The sequence below is a fragment of the Crocuta crocuta genome, unplaced genomic scaffold, assembly GCF_008692635.1.
Source record: "Crocuta crocuta isolate KB4526 unplaced genomic scaffold, BGI_CrCroc_1.0 scaffold32, whole genome shotgun sequence".
Classification (NCBI taxonomy): Eukaryota; Metazoa; Chordata; class Mammalia; order Carnivora; family Hyaenidae; genus Crocuta; species Crocuta crocuta.
In genome coordinates this window covers 2,960,429-2,981,133 of record NW_027529424.1, presented here as the reverse complement: position 1 = coordinate 2,981,133, position 20,705 = coordinate 2,960,429, and the positions used below count along the sequence as shown (strand labels likewise).

At 46.3% G+C, this 20,705-nt stretch overlaps 1 protein-coding gene across 2 annotated transcripts in view; it reads left to right on the top strand.

Moving 5' to 3' along the window:
- Window positions 1-20,705, top strand: part of CAMK1D (calcium/calmodulin dependent protein kinase ID) — a 441,354-nt gene that overhangs the window by 385,566 nt on the left and 35,083 nt on the right. For both annotated transcript variants that reach the window (XM_077758501.1, XM_077758502.1), the window contains one exon: window positions 14,337-14,412. In XM_077758501.1, coding sequence (XP_077614627.1) covers window positions 14,337-14,412 — 76 coding nt within the window. The remainder of the gene's footprint in view (window positions 1-14,336; window positions 14,413-20,705) is intronic.

The following is a 20,705-nucleotide window of genomic DNA, read 5'->3' as shown; positions in this document are numbered from 1 at the left end:
TCGGGCTCACTGCTGACAGCACAGAGCTTGCTTTGGATCCTCTGTCTCCTTCTCTTTGCCGCTCCCCTGCTCATGCTTTCTCTCTCAAAAATAAATAAGAAAAGAAAAGAAAAACAGATAAAAGTCCCTGCCCTCCATCAAGGTACTTATATTTGAGTGAGAGGGATACAGACTATATGCAAACAGCTAAGTCTGTTAATTAATATCTTATGTTGGTAAGTGCTATGAAGAAAAATAAAGCAGGAAAGAAAAGTGTGTGTGTGTGTGTGTGTGTGTGTGTGTGTGTGTGTGTGTAGGGAGTGGCAATTTTAAATATAGTAATCAAGGCAGCCCTCACTAAGAGGGTGACGGTGGGGTCAAGGTTTGATGGAAGTGAGGGAGCTGGCCATGTTGTTATTTGGAGGAAGAGCATCCAAGGATGGTGCAAAGGCCCTGAGGCAGCAGTACGTAGGGGAGCAACAGTAGTGGGGTGAACAAAGAGGAGAGAGATAGAAGATGAAGGCAGAGAATTAACAGGCAGAGCATGTGCAGACCAGGACTTAGAAGTCATTGTCAAGACTATGGCTTTTTCTTAGGGTGGCAGGGAGGCATTGGAGGGTTATGAGGCAGGGCAGGGCATGATCTGACCGTACCAGGATTCTTCTAGGAAGACAGGGATTAGGAGAGATGCCAGGGTGTGGGCGGGGCCAAGGGTAAAAGGAAGGAGACTAGTTAGAAGGCTCTGGAATTATTCAAGTGAGAAACAGTGAGGACTGGGCGAGGTTGGCAGAGTGGAAGCTGTCAGATTCCAGAAAAAATTTGAAGGTAACTGCATGAAGATTTTCTGAAAAAATTAAAAGTAGGCTGAGAGAGAGAGAAGTCAATGATAATTCTAAGGTATTTTTTGGCCTGAGCCTCTGGAAGGATGCTGTTACCTTTACCTGAGATGTAAAAGTCTGTGGAAAGAGCAGGCTGCAGAAGTATGACCAGGGGTTCGGACTTTGGTTTGTTAAAGTTTGCAAGGTCCAGGAGGTGATGATTGGAACATGAGTCTGGAGTTCTGTGAAGAGGTCTGGTCTGCAACAAGATACAGTCGATTCTCATCACACATAGTCGTTGTGCTCTGTAAGGTCGCCACCCGCACTGAACTAGTAAGTGCTGACCCACTGTTCCCAGGGAAGTCCAGGCTTAGGGTCCCTTGTGAGCCTCTGGTCACAGCATTGCCATCTACTGATGGATACATGACCTCGTTTCATGCGTACTTCTATTTGATGACATATTGTTTAATATATAGTCTTGATTCATGAACGTCAAACTCATGGCCAGCTGCACCTTAACTTATGCCTAAGTGAAGCTGGTCTAGCCACATATTTTCTCCGTAGGCACATTTCCACTTTCTTGTGCCAGGAAGATGAGACAACACTTTATCACGGTACTTGGGGGCTGTTTTAAACCATGAATCTACAAAATGCACAAAAATATAAAAAATATGACACCAACTAGACCATGAAAATGATACTTGTTTATAGTGTGAGAGTCAAAACAGGAGAGCAGAGTGTCGCCTTGCCTGACCTCAGCTGGGGACCTGAGCCTTGGAAACTCAGTTTGAGCCTCTGCTCATGTCCACATGTGACCACAAAATAAATTTTAGCGAGTAGGTGAATTAAAAAGTACAGAATCTGTGAGTAATGAGGACAGACTGTATTTGGGGGCTGATGTATTTTTTTGATCTTTATTTATTTGTTTTTAGAGAGAGAGAAAGCATGAGCAGGGGAGGGGCAGAGAGAGAGAGGGAGAGAGAGAATCCACGTAGGCTCCACATTGTCAGTGCAGAGCTTGACACAGGGCCCAATCTCACAAACCACGAGATCATGATCTGAGCTGAGCTATCAGGAGTCGGACCCTAAACTGATTGAGCCACCCAGGAGTCCCAAGGGCCTGATGTATTTTGAAGCTGTGAACGTGGATGAAATGGCTAAGGGGGAGGCAGAGAAAGATGGAGGAGAATAAAGGTCCCAGGGCTGAGTCCTAGAGACCAGGGGACTATAAACGGGCAGCATGTGGAAGAGGAAGGGAACCAAGGTGGTGTGGTATCCCGGGAGGTGCTTCGAGTTGGAGAAAGTACCTTGTGTCAGTTGCTATTAAATCCAGTAAGATGAAGACTGGGTGTTGACCATTGACTCGGGGGCCTTGAATTATGGATTAATTGAACGATTAATTAATTAAGACAGTGGGAGCCTGACAGCCAGAATAATACTGGGAAGAAAGTGAAGTAGGTCTTGGTAAGAAAATCCTAGCGTGCTGTCAACCCAGGGGCTGGACACCACCACCCCCATCTCCTCCCCGCCCCCCACTGGCTTCTCTCTGCAAGATTGGGACACTATTGGGATCTTGGACAAAGAACCCATGGCCTCATCCCTACTGGCCAGTCTCAATTGGAACAGGGCAGAGCCCAGGCCCAGTCAGCACTCCTGATTCTGGGGGCCGTGCTGTCTAGGAGCCCAGGCCAGGTGCAGGGTGTTGCTGTCTGCTTTTCACCATAGTTCAGACTCCTTCTAGGTAGAAGTACTGGTTTCAATTTATGGGCACTGTTGTTTTTGTTGTTCTTACGGTTATTGCCTAAATGACCGTTCAGCTAAATAGTGAATTTTGGCAATGTCAAAACGACTTTAGTTTTTTTAGGTCTATTTATTTATTTTGAGAGAGAGAGAGAATGCAAGTGGGGAGGGTCAGAAAAAGGGAGAGAAAGGGAATCCCCAGCAGGCCTCGTGCTGTCAGCACAGAGCCCCACAAACAGTGAGATCATAACCTAAGTCAGATGCTTAACCAACTGACCCACCCACGCGTCCCAAGTTTATTTCCATTTAAATAAGCGCTCTAGCTATGAAGAAATAATGAAAAAAGGGCTGTTTACCCCACATATCCCAGCGCACATGGTGTCTGAAAAGGCAAAGGGATCTGAGCACCTGGAACTTTATCCTTTACCCTTAACAGTTGCCCTGATGTCACATGTCCTTTATAAAGAGCCAGGGCCCTTGCAGAACATCGCATCGCTGATGGCAGGAGACTGTGGGCCTCACTCCGTCCCTGTGTATTGGGGTCCCACTGCAGGCAGCTCCTAGAGCCGCCCCAACACCAAGGTCCCCTCCAATGGTGTATGGCCGGCGGGTGATACAGACCCATATTCGGTAGCACGTTTGCAGTGTGAAGTAACTGACCTATTTCAGAAGCAACATTTCAGATACAGATGAGAAAGGGATCAGCAAGGGCTGGAATGACCAGGGAAAACCTCGTGGAGGAGGTGTGATTTGAAGGAAAAGTATATTTCTGGGCCAAGACGAGGAGAGTAACATGTGGAAAAGCAGAACAGAGTCCCCAGCTGCTTCTCGTCGAGTGTGGAAGAAATGAACAGACTCGTTTGTCTTGGAGAGGGGGGCTTGCCTAAACAAGGCTCAGAGATAATTTAGAAGAAATGGTGGAGTTGTGTGGTGGCAATCAGCTCCTCAGGGTAACATGGCAGCCATCCATATGGCATTGACCTGGATTTGGAATCCATTTAATTGAGCCAGGTGTAACATTCCCCTTGGTGTCACCAACAAGGGAAAAGTTGGACCCAAGAAAGTTAGTAAAATTATTTATGTTTACTTGCTTTGCTACGTTAATGAAAATATCCAAGTGGGCTCCCTTGAATCACTGAATAGAAACAGTAAGTTATAGAAATTTTCAGTCATGTGATTGATAAATTCAAGGTGACAAATCTACTCCTATTGGTAGAGGAAAGCCTACTGTTTATTCCTCCGTGTCGCTGTTGGCACACTCATGGGATTTCTCCAGTTCTGTGGTCGAGTTCCGATTTCAGAAAGAAAACTCAAGTTTCAAAGAACTTCAGCCCACTGTCTATAGATGAAGCGACAGAGTACCTCGCCAGAGGAAGGTAAGCATGCGCTCTTGCTCCCAGGGTGACTCAGGAATCCCAAACGTCACTTTAGAAAGGGCAAGAAGGCAGAGTGGCAGAGACTTTAACTGCTTTGTGATGTGCTTGAGCTCAACGAGCCTTTCTCGTTTCATTGAGCCGTATGGAGTGACAATCCACCCCTGTGCATTACTTCATCTGGAGGGCACAGCGGCATCCATGCTGCTTCCTTGTTGGGTGGTACTTGAACACAGGAAGGCACTCTTCCATGCGGGCCAGAGCTGTGTTGATAAGCAGAACCACACCATGGTCCTTTATGTGGTTGACCGTCACGTTTGTAAAGCTGCAGGAAAGGAATCGTTCTGGTTTCCTGCCCTAGCTTCACCGTAGTGCTGTCTGCACAGACATTGCACACGTGTTTGGTCTAGATCTGCCTTAACCTGCCTAAGAGAGTGGAAACAAGTCTCATTGTGCTCCCCTCTAAATGGAAATGGAGAAAGGTTGGTCCATGTTCTCAGCACATTTCTTGACACAGAAAAATGCACTTAACTCGTGAGATGGTGGCATTTTTAGAGCAGGATAAGGAACCTGGAGCTCTGGTGAGATCTTGGAGGCAGTGTCTGCAGCTGGGTGAGGACCTCTGTTCTCCAAGCCGCCCGGCCTCTAGCTGGTGCCAGTCACAGCTCTAGGACTTGACTGCAAGCATCCTGCATATCTCTGCTGTTGGTTAGAAACGAGGGAAGCCTGATCCCTTCACTTAAATGCTCGGGTTCTCAGTTTCTTGGATATAAAATAAGTCTGCTGGACCAACTGACCTCCGTGAGTTTTTCTGGTTCTGCCATCACGTATTTCTATAGATGTGTGACTTAGTGGCCTTCAAGTGCATAAATGTCCATGCATCGAGGATATTGACATTTCTTCCTGCCTTTGCTCAGAACAGATAAGACAAGACTAGAATAAGTTTCTGTCCCCCATTTTTGTCCCCTCAGCAACCTGTCATGGTGAATCCTTCCATCCTTCCCCACGGGCCCTCCGTCCCTAACCCTTCGTCCTTACCCTTCCTCGTGGCCATTTCTCCCACACAGCTTGAGTTTTCTTTGCTCCCTTAAATATCACATTTTAGCTCATGGCTACATCATCACGTCATTCCCATCCTCTCAGACCATTCATGTTGAGACAGGGTTTATGGAACTGGCCAATGGCCATGCAAGGCCGAGGACCCAGATAAGACTTTTCTCTTTCCTTCTCTCTCAGCAGCTAGTCAGTGACAACCAGCAAGCGAGTTTTTTGTCACACCGGGTGCTGCAACCAGACACCATTTGTTAGAGAGAACAGGGCCCCCTAGGTGGGGAGGACACATGGAGGGTCTGCTCCTTCTATTGGCCTTGAGGCTGCAAACATGGATGAGGACAGAAGCTCCTTGTCAGCATGTGGGCAAAGTAACCCAGCCAGGCCTTACAAGAACCCCTACTCCACATGTCCCGTCCCCCTAAATCACTCTTAACACTGAGCACAAAGCACTTTATATCTTTCTGCATTTTTTTTTGAGAGAGAAAGAGCAAGTGGGGAGAGGGGGAAGGAGAGCAAGAGTGAGAGAGAGAATCTTAAGCAGGCTCCCTGCTCAACATGGAGCCTGATATGGGGCTCGATCCCATGACCCTGGAATTATGACCTGAGCTAATATCAAGAGTCAAAGGCTCAACCGACTGAGCTATCCAGGCACCCCCACCCTTCTGCAATTTCTGAACAGCTCCTTTCTAAATATTGGATAGTGTGATGGAGTGTCATGGCTTCTAAACTGGCTCCACTTTGCTCTGGTGGTGAGGAGGGAGAGCAACCCTGCAATATTCTGGAACTTTTTTTTTTTCCTTTAATGACTAAAACCCAAAATACCAGAATGGCTGTAAAGGTCCTGTTAATCGTGAAGGGAAGCCTGTCGGCTTTCGGGGGGAGCAGAGTTGCCATCCGTGTGGTGACAAGCCCATGAGGGAAGAGGCTGGGTCTTGGGATGACCTCTGAGGACGACATCGCAGGGTAATTTCTTGCCACGTTGCTCTGAATTGCCTTAACTCCGAACACTTCCTTTCCTCCCTCCCACTGAATTCCAGGTCGCTCCCACATTGTAAAACACCAGCTGCCCTCCCATTTTCCATTCCCTTCCCACTCCTTAGCCTCACCCCTCCACGCACTGGCCACATTCTGGCTCTAGTAGCATCTGTATAGTACTCCAGCTCAGATTGGAACAGTAATTATAAACCAGGACGGTGCTTTCATGGGGACTTTTCATGCCTGTGGTAAAATTCAAGAGGCTACTAGGAAAATCAGAGCGAGCCGCTGTTTTGGGATGCATTTTTAGTAAATTACAGCTCTAAGGGAAGGATGAGAAAGTGCAGGGAAACTTGTCCTGGCCAAGGACGGAGCTGGCCCAGGAGCCCCCTACTGCTCTTAACTTCCGTGACTTTGGGTTGCAGGCAAACCACAGGCAAAGAATGAGGCTGTGTTTCAGCTGGATTTGTGATTGCCAGTGACCCAGGCTACAGTCCTCTAAACCTCAGTGAAGCAACACGGTTTATGGGGATGCTTGTAGTAAAGGCCCTCGTTATCTGTTTCTTCTTGTTTAACCCCCACCTGCTGCAAAATCTACTTACAGAGTTGTGACTAAGCACCATCGATCATACTCCCTGTTGTAATCAGTTCTTCCCGCGGCCAAACTGCAGCCTGAAATGAATGCCCAAATCTTCTTTTCCTTGATCTATAGAAGTTTATTTATCATAGAAATGTTGTGTTTCTCTCCCAGTGTTTAAAAGAAAGCCTTCTCACTGCTTCTCCAACATGCAATTTCTCCAACTCGTTGGAACTGGATTACAGTTCAATTTAAGGCCTGTTGTAGTAACCCATCAGCATGGATTAGTGCTGTATGGATTCCTTCTCCCCACCTGTGGAAATCCCCTAAAACAAGAAGTCATGTGCAGCTCTCCACTTGAGCTCACATTCTTTTCCACGAAGGGATAACCTCAGGACAAAATAGCAGATGCCCTTCAAAACAAGAGACTGAGGCATAGAAAGATAACAAATTTGGAGCACCTGGGTGGGTCAGTTGGTTGAGCTTTTGACTCTTTTTTTTTTTTAATGTTTTATTTATTTCTGAGAGAGAGAGAGAGTGTGAACAGGGGAGGGTCAGAGAGAGAGGGAGACACAGAATCTGAAACAAGCTCCAGGCTCTGAGCTGGCTGTCAGCACAGAGCCCGACACGGGGCTCCAGCCCACAAACCGTGAGATCATGACCTGAGCTGAAGTCAGATGCTCAACCGACTGAGCCACCCAGGTACCCCGGTTGAGCTTTTGACTTTTGATTTGGGCTCAGGTCATGATCTCACTGTTTGTGAGTTCAAGCCTTGAGTTGGGCTCTGGGCTGGCAGCGTGGAGTCTGCTTGGGATTCTCTCTCTCCCTCTCTCTGCCCCTCCTCTGTCTCTCTGTCTCTCACAATAACTAAATAAACTTTAAAAGAAAAAAGAAAGGTAACAGATTCTCCGTGCTCCATTGGCACAGGGCTCAGCCTATAATTCTGTCCTCTGATTCACTGCTTGATTGGACGTGGCAGAGATGACAGTACCACTCAGTGTGTGTACAGTCTAATCATGTTTAAAACACTCTGCTACAAGTTCACCGTTCTCACTGCTTCTCTGTTAAGCTTCTCCCTGAAAAGACCCTATCACACTGCCTAACCTGGCCAGCAGAGCCAAACCTGAATCCATGAGCCACTTGGGGGAAAGCCATGATGGTAAAAGAGGTCTCCACTACCTCTGACCATGACTGACTCCCATCTCTTAGAGCCTTTCCGTCATGACACACATGAAGTTCAAGTCAAGGGTCTTTCTCTTTGACCTCCTCAGGGAGGTGAGGTCAGCCAGCAAGAGGCACAAAGGAGCCTTGGAAGAGGTCAGGGGATGGCAAGAAGCCCACCTGCCAGCCTCTTCTTGCNTGTCCAACTTCAGCTCAAGTCATGATCTCACAGTTCATGAGTTCAAGCCCCATGTTGGGCTCTGTGCGGACAGCTCAGAGTTTTACTTAGAGTAGGTTCAGAGTGTTATTCAGGGTTAAAAATCAATACCTGTGCCATCTTGCCACACACTCATCTGGCTTAGTCTGATTGTCTCCCTAAGAAGGCAGCCATGGCAGTCATTACTTCTGAAGCTGTGTCCATACTCAGCGCCCAGGAGAAGAGATGAATCATGGGCACAGAGCCCAGGTCTGCTTCCTTCACACCATGAACACAGGGCCTGAAATGGAACCCAAGCTATTAAACAACTGAAGGATGCAAGACACACCCCTAGGTCCCATGGTTCTGAGCCCTGGGTTTCCATTTTCTGACATTGAGGGGCACTTCCCGCCCCAGGCCACCCCACCTGTGTGTTCCCCTGCTTCCCCCACTGGAGGTGGTCAACTCGGAGGTACTGAGTACAGTGGTACTAAGACTTCCTCAGAGGAGAACAAACGGCCTTCAACATGAACCTGGTAACGGGGTGAGATGTTCTCAATCTCTTCCTCTCCCTCTGCAGAAGCTGCTCTTGCGCACACTCTTGAGATAGAAGGGAAAGGGAGAGTTCTTTTTGTTTTATTTGAGCCTGGGGATTGAGTGCCACCCCTACTTCAACAGACAGCCCCTCTTCCTGCTTCCGGTTAGACTTGGTTAAGCCTTTTTCTTCTCCCTCTTTCAGGAAGGAAAATGGGCAATTGAATTGTTTTAAAAACAAGATGAAAGGTTTCTGATTTTTTTTTTCCTTTTTGAAATCTCTGGAGTCCTTCCCTTTACCAGGAACCCTTGCTCTCAACCAATATAAAACAGCTTGGCTTGTAGGACTCTTCCCACCAAGTGGAATTTTCCACAGTGGGGTGGTAGTGAGTCTCACAGCAGTAAATTCAATTATTTTAAATTTTGAACCAACTGCTTCACTGAACAGCATGAGACGAGCGTGGGGCTCAGAAGGGGGGCCCTTTCTGTCCACACAGATCTCCAGCAGCCTGGGGGTGCCCTGCTGAGGTTGCGTGGTTCACGTGATTGACTTCTATTTGCTGGAGTAACCAAACCATCCTATGGGATGCTCTTCCTATCAGGGAGNCCTTGCTCTCAACCAATATAAAACAGCTTGGCTTGTAGGACTCTTCCCACCAAGTGGAATTTTCCACAGTGGGGTGGTAGTGAGTCTCACAGCAGTAAATTCAATTATTTTAAATTATGAACCAACTGCTTCACTGAACAGCATGAGATGAGCGTGGGGCTCAGAAGGGGGGCCCTGTCTGTCCACACAGATCTCCAGCAGCCTGGGGGTGCCCTGCTGAGGCCGCGTGGTTCACGTGATTGACTTCATTTGCTGGAGTAACCAAACCATCCTATGGGATGCTCTTTCTATCAGGGAAAGCTAAGAAAACAGAATTGTTAACCCCCAAGATCTGACTGGGAAGGAGGTTCTGAGAGATCACTTAACAGAAGGTCTTTTCTGCCCACTAGCCCTGAAAGTAGTCATTCTGAGATCCCTTTGAGAAAAGGTTTTAAAAGGAGAGTGGTGTGAATGACAGTCAGCCACATACAGAGGATTGGGGCTAATTCTGCCTGTTTCCTCCCCCAGCTTCATGTGAGGAATAACCTTTTGTTAACCAAACAGAATGGGCTAAGCCCTGAAAATACAGACCAGAGAGATGTCCCTGCCGTCCAGTGGCATGAAGCGTGGGGTTGTTCAACAGTGTGATTCACACAGGAGGGCGGAGATGCAGAAGGGAGGGTAGAAGGTCCTGGAGGCTGGCGTGTTATGGGCATTTGGTCATTAAACCTGGGAACCCAAGACGTGGCACCCAACTAGGTCTGCTCCCACTCAGTTACTGCCTATCTTGTGTGTGTCCTTTTCAGCACCACCACGTGGGTCTGTTGCCACTGACAGCCCCCAGGACTCTGCCTAGAGAGGCACTAGAGGAACATCTGTGTCCTCTGGCCTGGAGTCTTGTCCTTCTATCTCCACTGTGCCAGGAGACTGAGCCCTTTCCCACTCTGCTTGGGGGCAGATGGCATCACCAAGGAGCCGCAGTGCCCTTTAATGACGGCTCTCTTTGTCAAGTGTCAGTGGCACCAATTAACTTATTTCAGTGCAACGCCTCCCTCTGTAAGGAAATGTAGGGGGTGGCGAGAGTCATTGTCACCCTCCCACTACACATGAATCGTGCTGGGTACAGTCAGGAGCGAAAATTGTTTCTCCTTCATTAGGAAGTTCTTTAGCATCTGTCTGGTGTTGGGAGAGAGATGGGTTTGTGGTGGGTGGGACTCAGAGAACCCTTCCCACTCTCTCTCCAAGGCCGCGTGGGGACTGTGCGCATTTGTTGTCAGAGTTTGTACATTGGATGCTATGACTTTTTAGAATTACAGCCGAGGGGCGCCTGAGTGGCTCAGTCGGTTAAATGTCCAGCTTTGGCTCAGGTCATGATCTCGTAGTTGGTGAGTTTGAGTCCCACATCAGGCTCTGTGCTGACAGCTCAGAGCCTGGAACCTGCTTCGAATTCTGTGTCTTCCTCTCTCTCTGCCCCTCCCCAACTTGTGCTCACTTGCTCTTTCTCTCTCTCAAAAATAAACAAACATTAAAAAAAAAAGTTACAACCAAATTCTTGCCAATGGTATAAGATTAATAACATAATACAAGGGATGTGGCTGGTTCTCAAAGTGAAACCTGGCCTGTCACAAGACCAGAGCAAGAGTGGACTCTTGCAGAGCTACAGGCTGAAAGCATCAGGGAAAGGGTAGGAGGTGAGGAGAACTCAACAGGTTGGCCAAACAAGGAGAGCCCACTGCAGCACCCAGAGGAGAGCAGGAGAGAAAACATCCCAGCGGATCCCAGGGGTTCGTCATGATCTGGATGACCATATCAAATTGTCAGGAGAGTTTTGAATATTGCCTGAGAATTGGTGTTTTCCAAGAATCACTTTGAGATTAACAGTAGCTATTTATAGGGATGTAGGCAGGCTTGTTCAAACAATGTCCTGAGAACATTTGGTTTCACGAATCAAATCAAAAGAGCAGTTGGAATCAACACACATTAGTACATGTTGCCATTGCATAATTCTTTAATTATTTTAGGTTGGTGAGAATATCATTTCCAAATCAACCTACTTTCTCTTGTTTATTGTTACATTACACATCCAAGGACTTCACTCTCTGTGTGTTTTAAGTGTAGTTCAGAACCTCACCTCAAGGCAAGTGATTTACCTGCCAACAATTGGTTAAAAAGTGTTCATTGCATTGTTGTTGATAGAACCTAGGTAAGACACAACACCAGGAAGAACAAGAAATGTTTGGCACAAATACACAGACCTCCACCCCCAGTATTGCTACCTTGATATTCACTTGTTAATCATTTAGAACTTTCCCCCAACACCCATGCAACCGATCCTGGCATCTGTTGGTGATTCCCTTTGGTCAGTTGTGAGAATAGAAGCATCTGAGAAAGATCCAGACACTGTTTCTTTTCTTTTTTTTTTTTTTAACCATATATTTGATCTTATAAATTTTCCCACTTAAACAAAATCTCCGATTTTGAAAATTGTATATATGTCATCTGTGGCTTCAAGAATCTAAACATCTCAAGTAACATCCCAGTTCCAAGCTGCCTCAAAATCAGCCACTTGCTTTTCGAGTGCATGAAGTGTCTCGCACAGTCCTCCAAAACGTAGGTCTGTGTGCCAGGCTGAGGGCAGAGCTGCTGAATGTGCAGGTGCCCTTGGACGTACGGATTTCTGGAGGGACATCATGTTCTTTATTCTTTTGTTTTCTGAATAATGGATAGTGGCCAGAATTTCCCTCTTTCTAACAGTCAGGGAAGGAAGGGGAGGAAGAGACGAAGGGGAAGGAGGGGGAGAAAGAAGGCAGAAGAAGGAGGGGGAGGGAGGAGGGGTTCTCTTAAGGAGTCCTTCCTCCCACACCCACCCTCCCACTGAGGATGGGGAATGCTAAATAACACAATATCAGCTCTTCCTAGGAGTGAAGCGTACTTTGCAGGTGCTGTGATGCTTACCCTCCGCACATCGTGGCTCAGGGCATCGGCTCAATCTTTGCTTATAAACTGCGGAAGCAGCTATTGGAAGTCCCCTCTCACCTTCTCAGGGCTCCTTCTGCATGTCTTTCGCCATGTCACACCTGGTGTGCCCCAACAGCTTGTGCCCCTGATCCTGCCCTGAGCTCTAGCTGCCCCTACACTGCTGTTTGACATCTGGTGCCACGGAGTGGCTAGGCCAGGCTGGCTTGCCATCTCCCTTAAGAGCCGCGCAGCCCCGAGACCTGGAGGCCAGGGCTCTTGCCCACCAGCCTGGCTCTGGGCACGGGATATTCTGCTGGGAGGTGATGCTGGGTCGGGCATCACTGGTGAGCCTTCTCTGCCTCCTTTGAACTTGCCATCAGCCCACGTGGATGGCCCTGGAGGCTTAGAAATAAGCTCCTTGCAAATGCAGTCACCTCCCACCATCTGTCCCCTGGTCCCACTATCTCCCGCCATCTGACACTCATACAGAACATGAGCTCAGAGAGAGTATGCCTCCTAAATCAGCAAGACATTTACTGTGGTAAACGGCTCCCTGTGGCCAGTTGCCATATTAGACGCATCTGAGAAAAATGCTCCTAGCAGTCACGGGGGCCAGGAAGTATGGATGCGGCCAGCTCAGTTATCCAGGGGCCGCTTCTTCCATTTGTGAGTTTCCTGGCATTATAGTTCTCTTTCTCCTTTCCCTTACTGTATCGAGGCTAAATGTAGCAAATAAAGGACATGCAACGCTATGTATTTTGCTCTTGGTAAAAATGAAAACAATAAAGTCAAATCAGAAGTTTGGAGGAACTGGGGACGAAACCTACAAGCAGCTTTGGGTGTTATCTGTGGATCGTATTTCTTATGGTCGTAACCAGAAGCATTGAACAATGGTTTTTATGCACCCCAAGTCCTGCTTAGGAAAGCTTAACTTAACGAATAGAAGAGAGGGGTTCCCCTCTGTTAGTCTTTTTGCAAAGGGACTTTCCTTACAGACTGGAGGAGCACTCACCTGGGCAGCGAGCATTTTCCAGGGGGAGGAACTCGGACAAGGGTGAGATTGACGTGGTTCAGGTTCCAGCTGACCTGTATCTGCCGTGTGGCGTCAGTAAAAGAACTTCGCCGAGGTTCATTTTCCTCCTCTCAGGTGCAGAGAAAGGTCATTGTGAGGGTTGCTGAAAGGGATAGAGTAGAAAACATTTATGAGTGCTGCCTGAGCCCCAGATCACGGCACGCACTTAATTCAGGTTAGTCCCTCAGAGAGGAAGTTGGTGGAGAGGCCACTTTCTAGCGGATCCCTTTGGGCAGGTTACTGGGCCTCTCCGCCCCCCTGTAACTTGGGAGTCATCATGATAATGATAACATTATGAGCGCTCTCCCCAACCAAGACCAGGTGGGGTAAGTGAGTTAATGCATCCCAAACCCACAGAACACGCAGTCAGCATATAGCCAGTGCCTGGGACACTTACAGCTCTTTGAGTTTGTCTACTCTCTTAAGTTTTCTAGAAAGACATGCTGATCATATATACTTGGGTGACAAGGGGATTTTGCTTGTGGAGATTCACCATCTTTTCTAGCATGTATGTACTCTGTGTACAAATATATATGGCAGCTGGTTGCCAGCAGCTGGGTGGGTGCCCAGCACAGGGCTGGAGGCACAAGACCAGGAAGAGAGAGTGTGAGAACAGGGACAGAATAAGCTGAGACCCCTGGCGCGGAGGACTCTCAGGTTAGAAGTGAGGAATTGGGATTAAGGAGCATTTTTGCTGTTTGACAGATGAGAGGACAAAATATCAGTGTTGATGGATGACCTACCCAAAACCTTAGAGAATGAGCTGAGAGCAGGTCTAAGGCAGGCTCCCCAGGCACCAGATTTCAGGTCTTCACTGCACTGGATTGTGAGCTCCATGAAGGCATTATGGAGAGTCTTCATGTTCATGCCCCACAGCCCCCAGGAAGGCCCTGTTCTGGGGCCGGAGATGCTTCCCTGAGTTAATTTCCGGCAGAGTCATACCCCAGGCTCCAAGTGAAGTATACCTTTCTCCGACTCAGTCTCGTCTGAGCTGCAGTACTTAGCACAGCACTGACATGAGATAGCCACCTGTTCCTATTTGTTGATTGATTGATGGATTGAATTTGATTGGTAATCTCCAGTTACACACACACACACACACACACACACACACACACACACACAGAAATGCTCTCATGTTTTTTCTGGTTAAGAAAGCCAACACCTAAAATAGGTCCTCTATCTCTACTCAGTTTTTAGACAGAAAGTTCAGCCCAAGGAGTAAACAGAAAAAAAAAAGAAATATGTAAGAAATGTTTTATGTCTTAAGCTTTTGAGTTGTCAGGTTTGTATCTCTCCTTTGTCATTTCACAGCTCCTGAGGTCCTGGCCCAGAAACCGTACAGCAAAGCCGTTGACTGCTGGTCCATCGGGGTGATTGCCTATATCTTGTAAGTATTGCTTGCGACCTCGGCTTCTTTTCTCACTTTCTTTTTTTTATTGTGGCAAAATATGCATAACACGGAATTTACCGTTTTAACCCCTCTTAAATGCACAGGTCAGTGGCGTCAAATACATTCACGCTGTTGTGCAGACGATCATCACCACCCATCTCCAGAACGTTTCCATCTTCCCAAACTGAAACTCTGTCCCAATTAAACAGTGCCTCCCTATGGTCCCTCCTCACTGCCCCCCCCCAACCGTGGTCCCAGACTCACTCCATTCTACTTCCTGTCTTTGTTAAGTCGGCCATTTTAGGTTTCTCATGTAAATAGAATCACACAGCATTTGTCCTTTCATGACTGGCTGTCTCGTTTATAATGTCCTCAAGGTTCATCCATGTGGGAGCAGGTGCCAGAATTTCATTCTTTTTAAGGCTGACCAACAGACCGTTATCTGCATATGATACATTTTGTTTATCCATTCATCCCTCAGTGGACTCCAGGCGGTTTCTACCTTGTGGCTGTCGTGCATAATGTTGCTATGAACATGGGTATTCAGATGTCTGCCTTTGGGTGTATACCCAGACGTGGGATGCCTGGATCATATGGTAGTTCTACGCTTAACATTTTGAGGAAGCTCCACACTGTTTTCCAAAGCAGCATCCTCACTTTACATTCCCAACAGCAACGCACAAGCGTTCCAGTCTCTCCACATCCTTCCAACACTTATTTTCCAGTTTTTGTAACAGCCACCCTAACCGGTATGAAGCACTTTCATTGTGGGTTTGATTTACATTTTTCTTTCTTAAAATGTATTTCTAATGTTTTTATTTGAGTACAGTTTACATACAATGTTATGTTAGATTCAGGCATATAACATAGTGATTTGATAACTCTGTATGTTAGGCTGTGCTCACCACATGTGTAGCTACCCTCTGTCACCATATGATGCTATTACGCTATTATAATACCATTGGCTATATTCCCCATGCTGTGCCTTTTATTCCTGTGACATATTCATTCCATCACTCTATCTCCCACCCCTCTTCACCCATTTTACCCCTCCCCCTTCTGGCAAACCGTCAGTTTGTTCTCTGTGTTTACAGGTCTGATTCTGGTTTTTTGTTTGTTTATTTGTTCATTTGTTCTTTATATTTCACATATGAGTGAGTTCCTATGATATTTGTCTTTCTAGGTCTGATTTATTTCATTTAGCAAAATACCCTCTAGGTCCATCCATGTTGTTGGAAGTGACAAGATCTCATCCTTTTTTATAGCTGAGTAATATTTGTGTGTGTGAGTGTGTGTGTGTGTGTGTGTATCTGTGTATCACATTTGCTTTATCACTGGACACTTGGATTGCTTCCACATCTTGGCTGTTACAAATAATGCCTCAGTGCATTTGTCTTATGGCTAATGATGCCGAGCATCTTTCCATGTGCCAGCTTGGCTTTCCTGGGGATACAAATGACTATGAAAATATTAGGATATCTTCAAAAGAAATCAAAATGAGAAAAACATGATGAAGATGAAACCTTAGCCTTTAGATACCTCATTTCTTTTCAGGTGCCTCATCTCCACAACCCAGGAAAGACCATCACTGGCATAGGGTTGTTGCAGTTATTTCACGATGATCAGTTTGGGTTACTATTATTGTTATTATTTTGTTTTGCTTACGTCCACTGTAAAGTTGTTTTTTAATTACAATTTCTTTTGGCAGTGACACTTTCAAACACTATGGAGCACACTGCTAGGCTGGGTTTAGGCCAACTGGTGTCTGTAATTGATAGGAAATGAATTTCTTCCCAAGGAAGGGAAGGCTTTCTAGCAGACAGAGCCTGCTACACACAATGAAAGACCATGGGGGATTGTGATCAGAGGAAGGTCTGACAGTATGTGGCTTCCTCAGGGACTGCTGGAAACATCCCTGTGGTGTTGGCTTTGTCTCGTTATCTGGAAAGCAAGCAGAAAGCGTTATCTTTCTACAGGTACATTCATCAGGGCAGCTTTTGTAGTTTAATGTGGATTCAGTTGACACCTCCTGCAGATTCCTGCCATTATCACAGGATTTGTCCATTATGATAGCCTTGGCCCATAGGGCTCCCACTTTTGGAAGTAGGGAAAAGGCAGATTCATCTGAGCTATAAAACTAACATATTGCATTAACATAGTGCTTTCACCTTTAAAGCATCAACCATCTTCTATAGTAGTTTCATCCTTTTTAGTGTGTGTGCCTGAGGGAGTTACAGACTCTTTTGAGAATCTGGTGAAAGCTGTGGACCTGCTCCCCTAATGAATTCACAGACACACACACACACACACACCATACACTTTTGCATACCTCATTAGGGGGCTTTNTGAGGGAGTTACAGACTCTTTTGAGAATCTGGTGAAAGCTGTGGACCTGCTCCCCTAATGAATTCACAGACACACACACACACACAGCATACACTTTTGCATACCTCATTAGGGGGCTTCCTGCATAGGTAGATATCAGACACAGGCCATGTGTTATTTACTTTGGCTCCCTAAACCCTCAACTGAAATTCTTATCAGAGGTCCTGCCTCACCAAACTTGACAAGAAAGATCGAAAGAAATGAATGATGGGCCACTGTCCTTCCTGTAGAGGATCAAAGCTGGTGTCACCTGGAGAAATCTGGGGTTAGGCAAAAAGTGTCCCTTCATCTGGGCTTCTGCTTGTTTGTGCCTTCACACCTCTTCTGAATCTTGAATCACCAGTCTGATCTACACTGTCCATAGATTCGCTTTCCCTCAAGTCTTGGCATTGGGGTAGGATATCTGCTCAGCTAGCTAGAGGTGCCTACAGCTTTACTGGGATGGGCAGTGGTGTATTAGCCAGCTCTGGCTACTATAACAAAACACCATGGACTGGGTGACTTAATTGGCAGACATTCACATCTCACAGTTCAGAAGTCCCAAGTCCACTGGGGAAGTCCCACTGCCTGCTTATGCGGTTCCGGGTGAGGACCTTCTTTCTGCCTAGGTTACCACCTTCCTGTTGTGTCCTCACAAGGCAGAGGAGAGTGTTCAAGCTCTCTCAAGTTTCATGTGTCTTCTCATAAAGGCACTAATCCCATTATGGAGGCCCCATCCTTTTGACCTCACCCTAACCTAATTACCTCTCAAAGGTCCTATTTCTGAATACCATCACAGTGGGGGTTAGGGCTTCAACATATACATTTGAGGGGAATGCTATTCAGTCCATAGTAAATGGTTTGGTTGTGTTGTGCTTGATAAAATTATTACAGCAGAATCTTAAAACAAGGACATTTCAGGATGGACATACTGATGGACATACATAAGGATGGACATTTGTTATTACTTTATAATATCGATGATATCAAACATCTGTATAACAGTGCAAGGATATAAATATTCTCACTAGTTTCATCTCCCTTCACCCTCCCTGCAACCCTACAACATAGATGTGGTTCATATTAAGCCTACTGAGAGGAGAGGAAACTTCAGTTCAAGGACACTAAATACTATAACTTCATGTCAAAATTGACATTTGAACCCACGCCCAGCTCTGACTTCCAGTCCAACTCTTTCTGCTATTCCATATGCCCTTCACATGCAGACGTGGCCATGTCAGTGAGTTAAGAGAGGACGTTTCTTTCCCTGTGACATCCAGCTTGTGTTTATTTCTTTCTTTCTGCAAATGCTTACTGAGTATGCACCGTGTACCTGTCACTATGCTAGATACTAGGAATGAGCACTAAACAAAACATACACAGTCCCTGGGTTTGTGAAGCTGGCTCACAGTCTCTGGAAGAGACAGTCATTCAAAAAAACCTCATAAATGAACATGTAATTTCAAAATATGCAAAGCCTGTTTCAGATCCTGTGTCTCCCTCTCTCTCTGACCCTCCCCTGCTCACGCTGTCTCTCTCTCTCTCAGAAAAAAAAAAAAACACATTAAAATGTGCCAAGTGCTTTAAAATGAAGAGCATGAGGTGCCCTAGTAAAGTGGAACAGAGGTCACCTCATTTCCACGGGAAAATGGCTCAGGAGGACTTCTTTGAGAAAGGGCCCCAACACAAAACCTAAATGATGCATAGCTGTTCAGCAGATAAAGAGTGAGGGGAAACTATTTCAGGCAGAGTGAATAGCATGAACAGAGGACACTTTCAGCTGCAAGTAACAGAAAAACCTGCCTTAAACATTTAAAACAAAGTCATACTTCACATAATAACAAGTACATAGCTAAGAAAGCCCCAAGACTGCCTAGGTCAGAATGTCAATCCCAGATTGTATCCATCTTTGCTCTTTGCCATCCTCAGTACATTAGTTTTTCCTTGCGCCCTACCCAACCAGACAAGATGGCCACCGCAGCGTCAGGTATCGTGGACAGACACGGCATTGACTGGTGGAAGAAGAGGTGACGTTTATCCCCACATGCCTGTAAGAGCTAGAGTAACTTCCCCAGAAGTCCCTCAGCCAACTTTGCCTCTTGTCTCATTGGCCAGAAATGCCTCCCATGCTCGTTTCTAAAAGAGTCCCTGTCAGAGAAGGTGGAATTATCACTGGTTGGCCAAGTGAAGCGGGTGACCACGTGGAGAAGGGGAAGATCACAGTTCTGCTGGGGAAATAGGAAGTCAGGAAATGGATTTGCAGTAGGTAAAGAATGTGTCTGCCATGGCCCATAGGTAGGAAAACATCAGGAAGGACAGCAAGAGGGTGCCTGGGTGGCTCAGTTGTTTAAGTGTCCAACTTCGACTCATGTCATGATCTCAAGGTTCATGGGATCGAGCCCCGTATCAGCAACTGTGCTGACAGCCCAAAGTCTGAAGCCTGCTTCTGATTCTGTGTCTCCCTCTCTCTTTCTGCCCCTCCCCTGCTCATGCTGTGTCCCTCTCTCAAAAATAAATAAATGTTAAGGGGCGCCTGGGTGGCTTAGTCGGTTGAGCGTCCGACTTTCACTTAGGTCATGATCTCACAGTTCGTGGGTTCGGGCCCCGCGTCGGGCTCTGTGCTGACTGCCAGCTCAGAGCCTGGAGCCTGTTTCAGTCTGTGACTCCCTCTCTCTCTGACCCTCCCCTGTTCACGCTGTCTCGCTCTCTCTCTCCTAGAAATAAGTAAAAAGACATTTAAAAAATCAATCAATCAATCAATCAATCAATGTTAAAAAAAATTTTTTTAAAGGCCAGCATGGTTAGAGTATGGTATTAAGACAGGATATCAGAAAGTTATATTCAAAAGCCTGGAGAAGGAGAGACTTGGCAGAAAGTTTAGGTTTAACAAATGTAGTGGGAAGCCAAAGAAGGATTTCGGCCAAAGATATGAACTGATCTAATTTTCACTCAAGTGTGATTCCAGCTGCTCTGTGAACGGGGGTTAGACAGGACAGGAATGGAGTGTGGAGACTGTTGGGAGGCTCTGTCAGGGGAGCAGTGAGAACTGCTTCAACCAGGGAGGCAGTGATGGGGGTTGAGTGGCAGGTGTATTTTGGATGTGGGGGATAAAGGAGAGGGAAGTTGCAGGTGTAAACCCAAGTTTTTGGCATAAACAATCATGTAGATGGCTAAGAAAAAAGAATGGGGGCTGGTGAAGGAGCAAGTTTAGGGGGATTAGTGAGATCAAGAATTTCGTTTGGGGCATGTTAAACTTGAGATAAACTTTGAGACATCCATGCCATAGTGTATGTGCATGTGGAGGTCAGAAGTCTGGAGGAGAGGTACTTGGCATATATATCTAGGTATGGTTTGAACATAGTATATCCAAAACCTTATAATTACAGCATACATACAATACTTGGCTGGGTTAAAATACAGTATTAAGTAAAGCAATACTATATTTCTTTATGGCTATTTTAAGTATAAATTGATAAGCTTAAACTTGGTGATCACCTGGTCACCACTAGTTTTGCTCCAGGGTTTCGTCTCCAGTTGATTTAATGGCCAGGTCAGATTTCAAAATGGCAGGTAGGATCCTGTTTTCCTTGGTGCCTTTCAGAGCTCTGAGAGTCTCAAGCAGAGAATGAATGGAGACTTTGGACTTCTCTGTTGTACCTTCCAAGATGTTCAGATCCTTATGGGTGATAGGCCACAATCTAGATACAGTTTTTCTACATAATATGGTTATGCTTGGAGAACCACTAACTACAAATTTATCATTGTTAGTGTCAACAACCAGCATTTCTTGAGTACTTTCTCTATTCCAGGCACTGTGTTAGGTGCTAAAGACATCGAGGTGACAAAGGCATGTGGCCTCCCATGAGAATATTAACAGTGTATATGGTGGGACATGAAGATTCTTCAGTAGATTAAATGACATATGG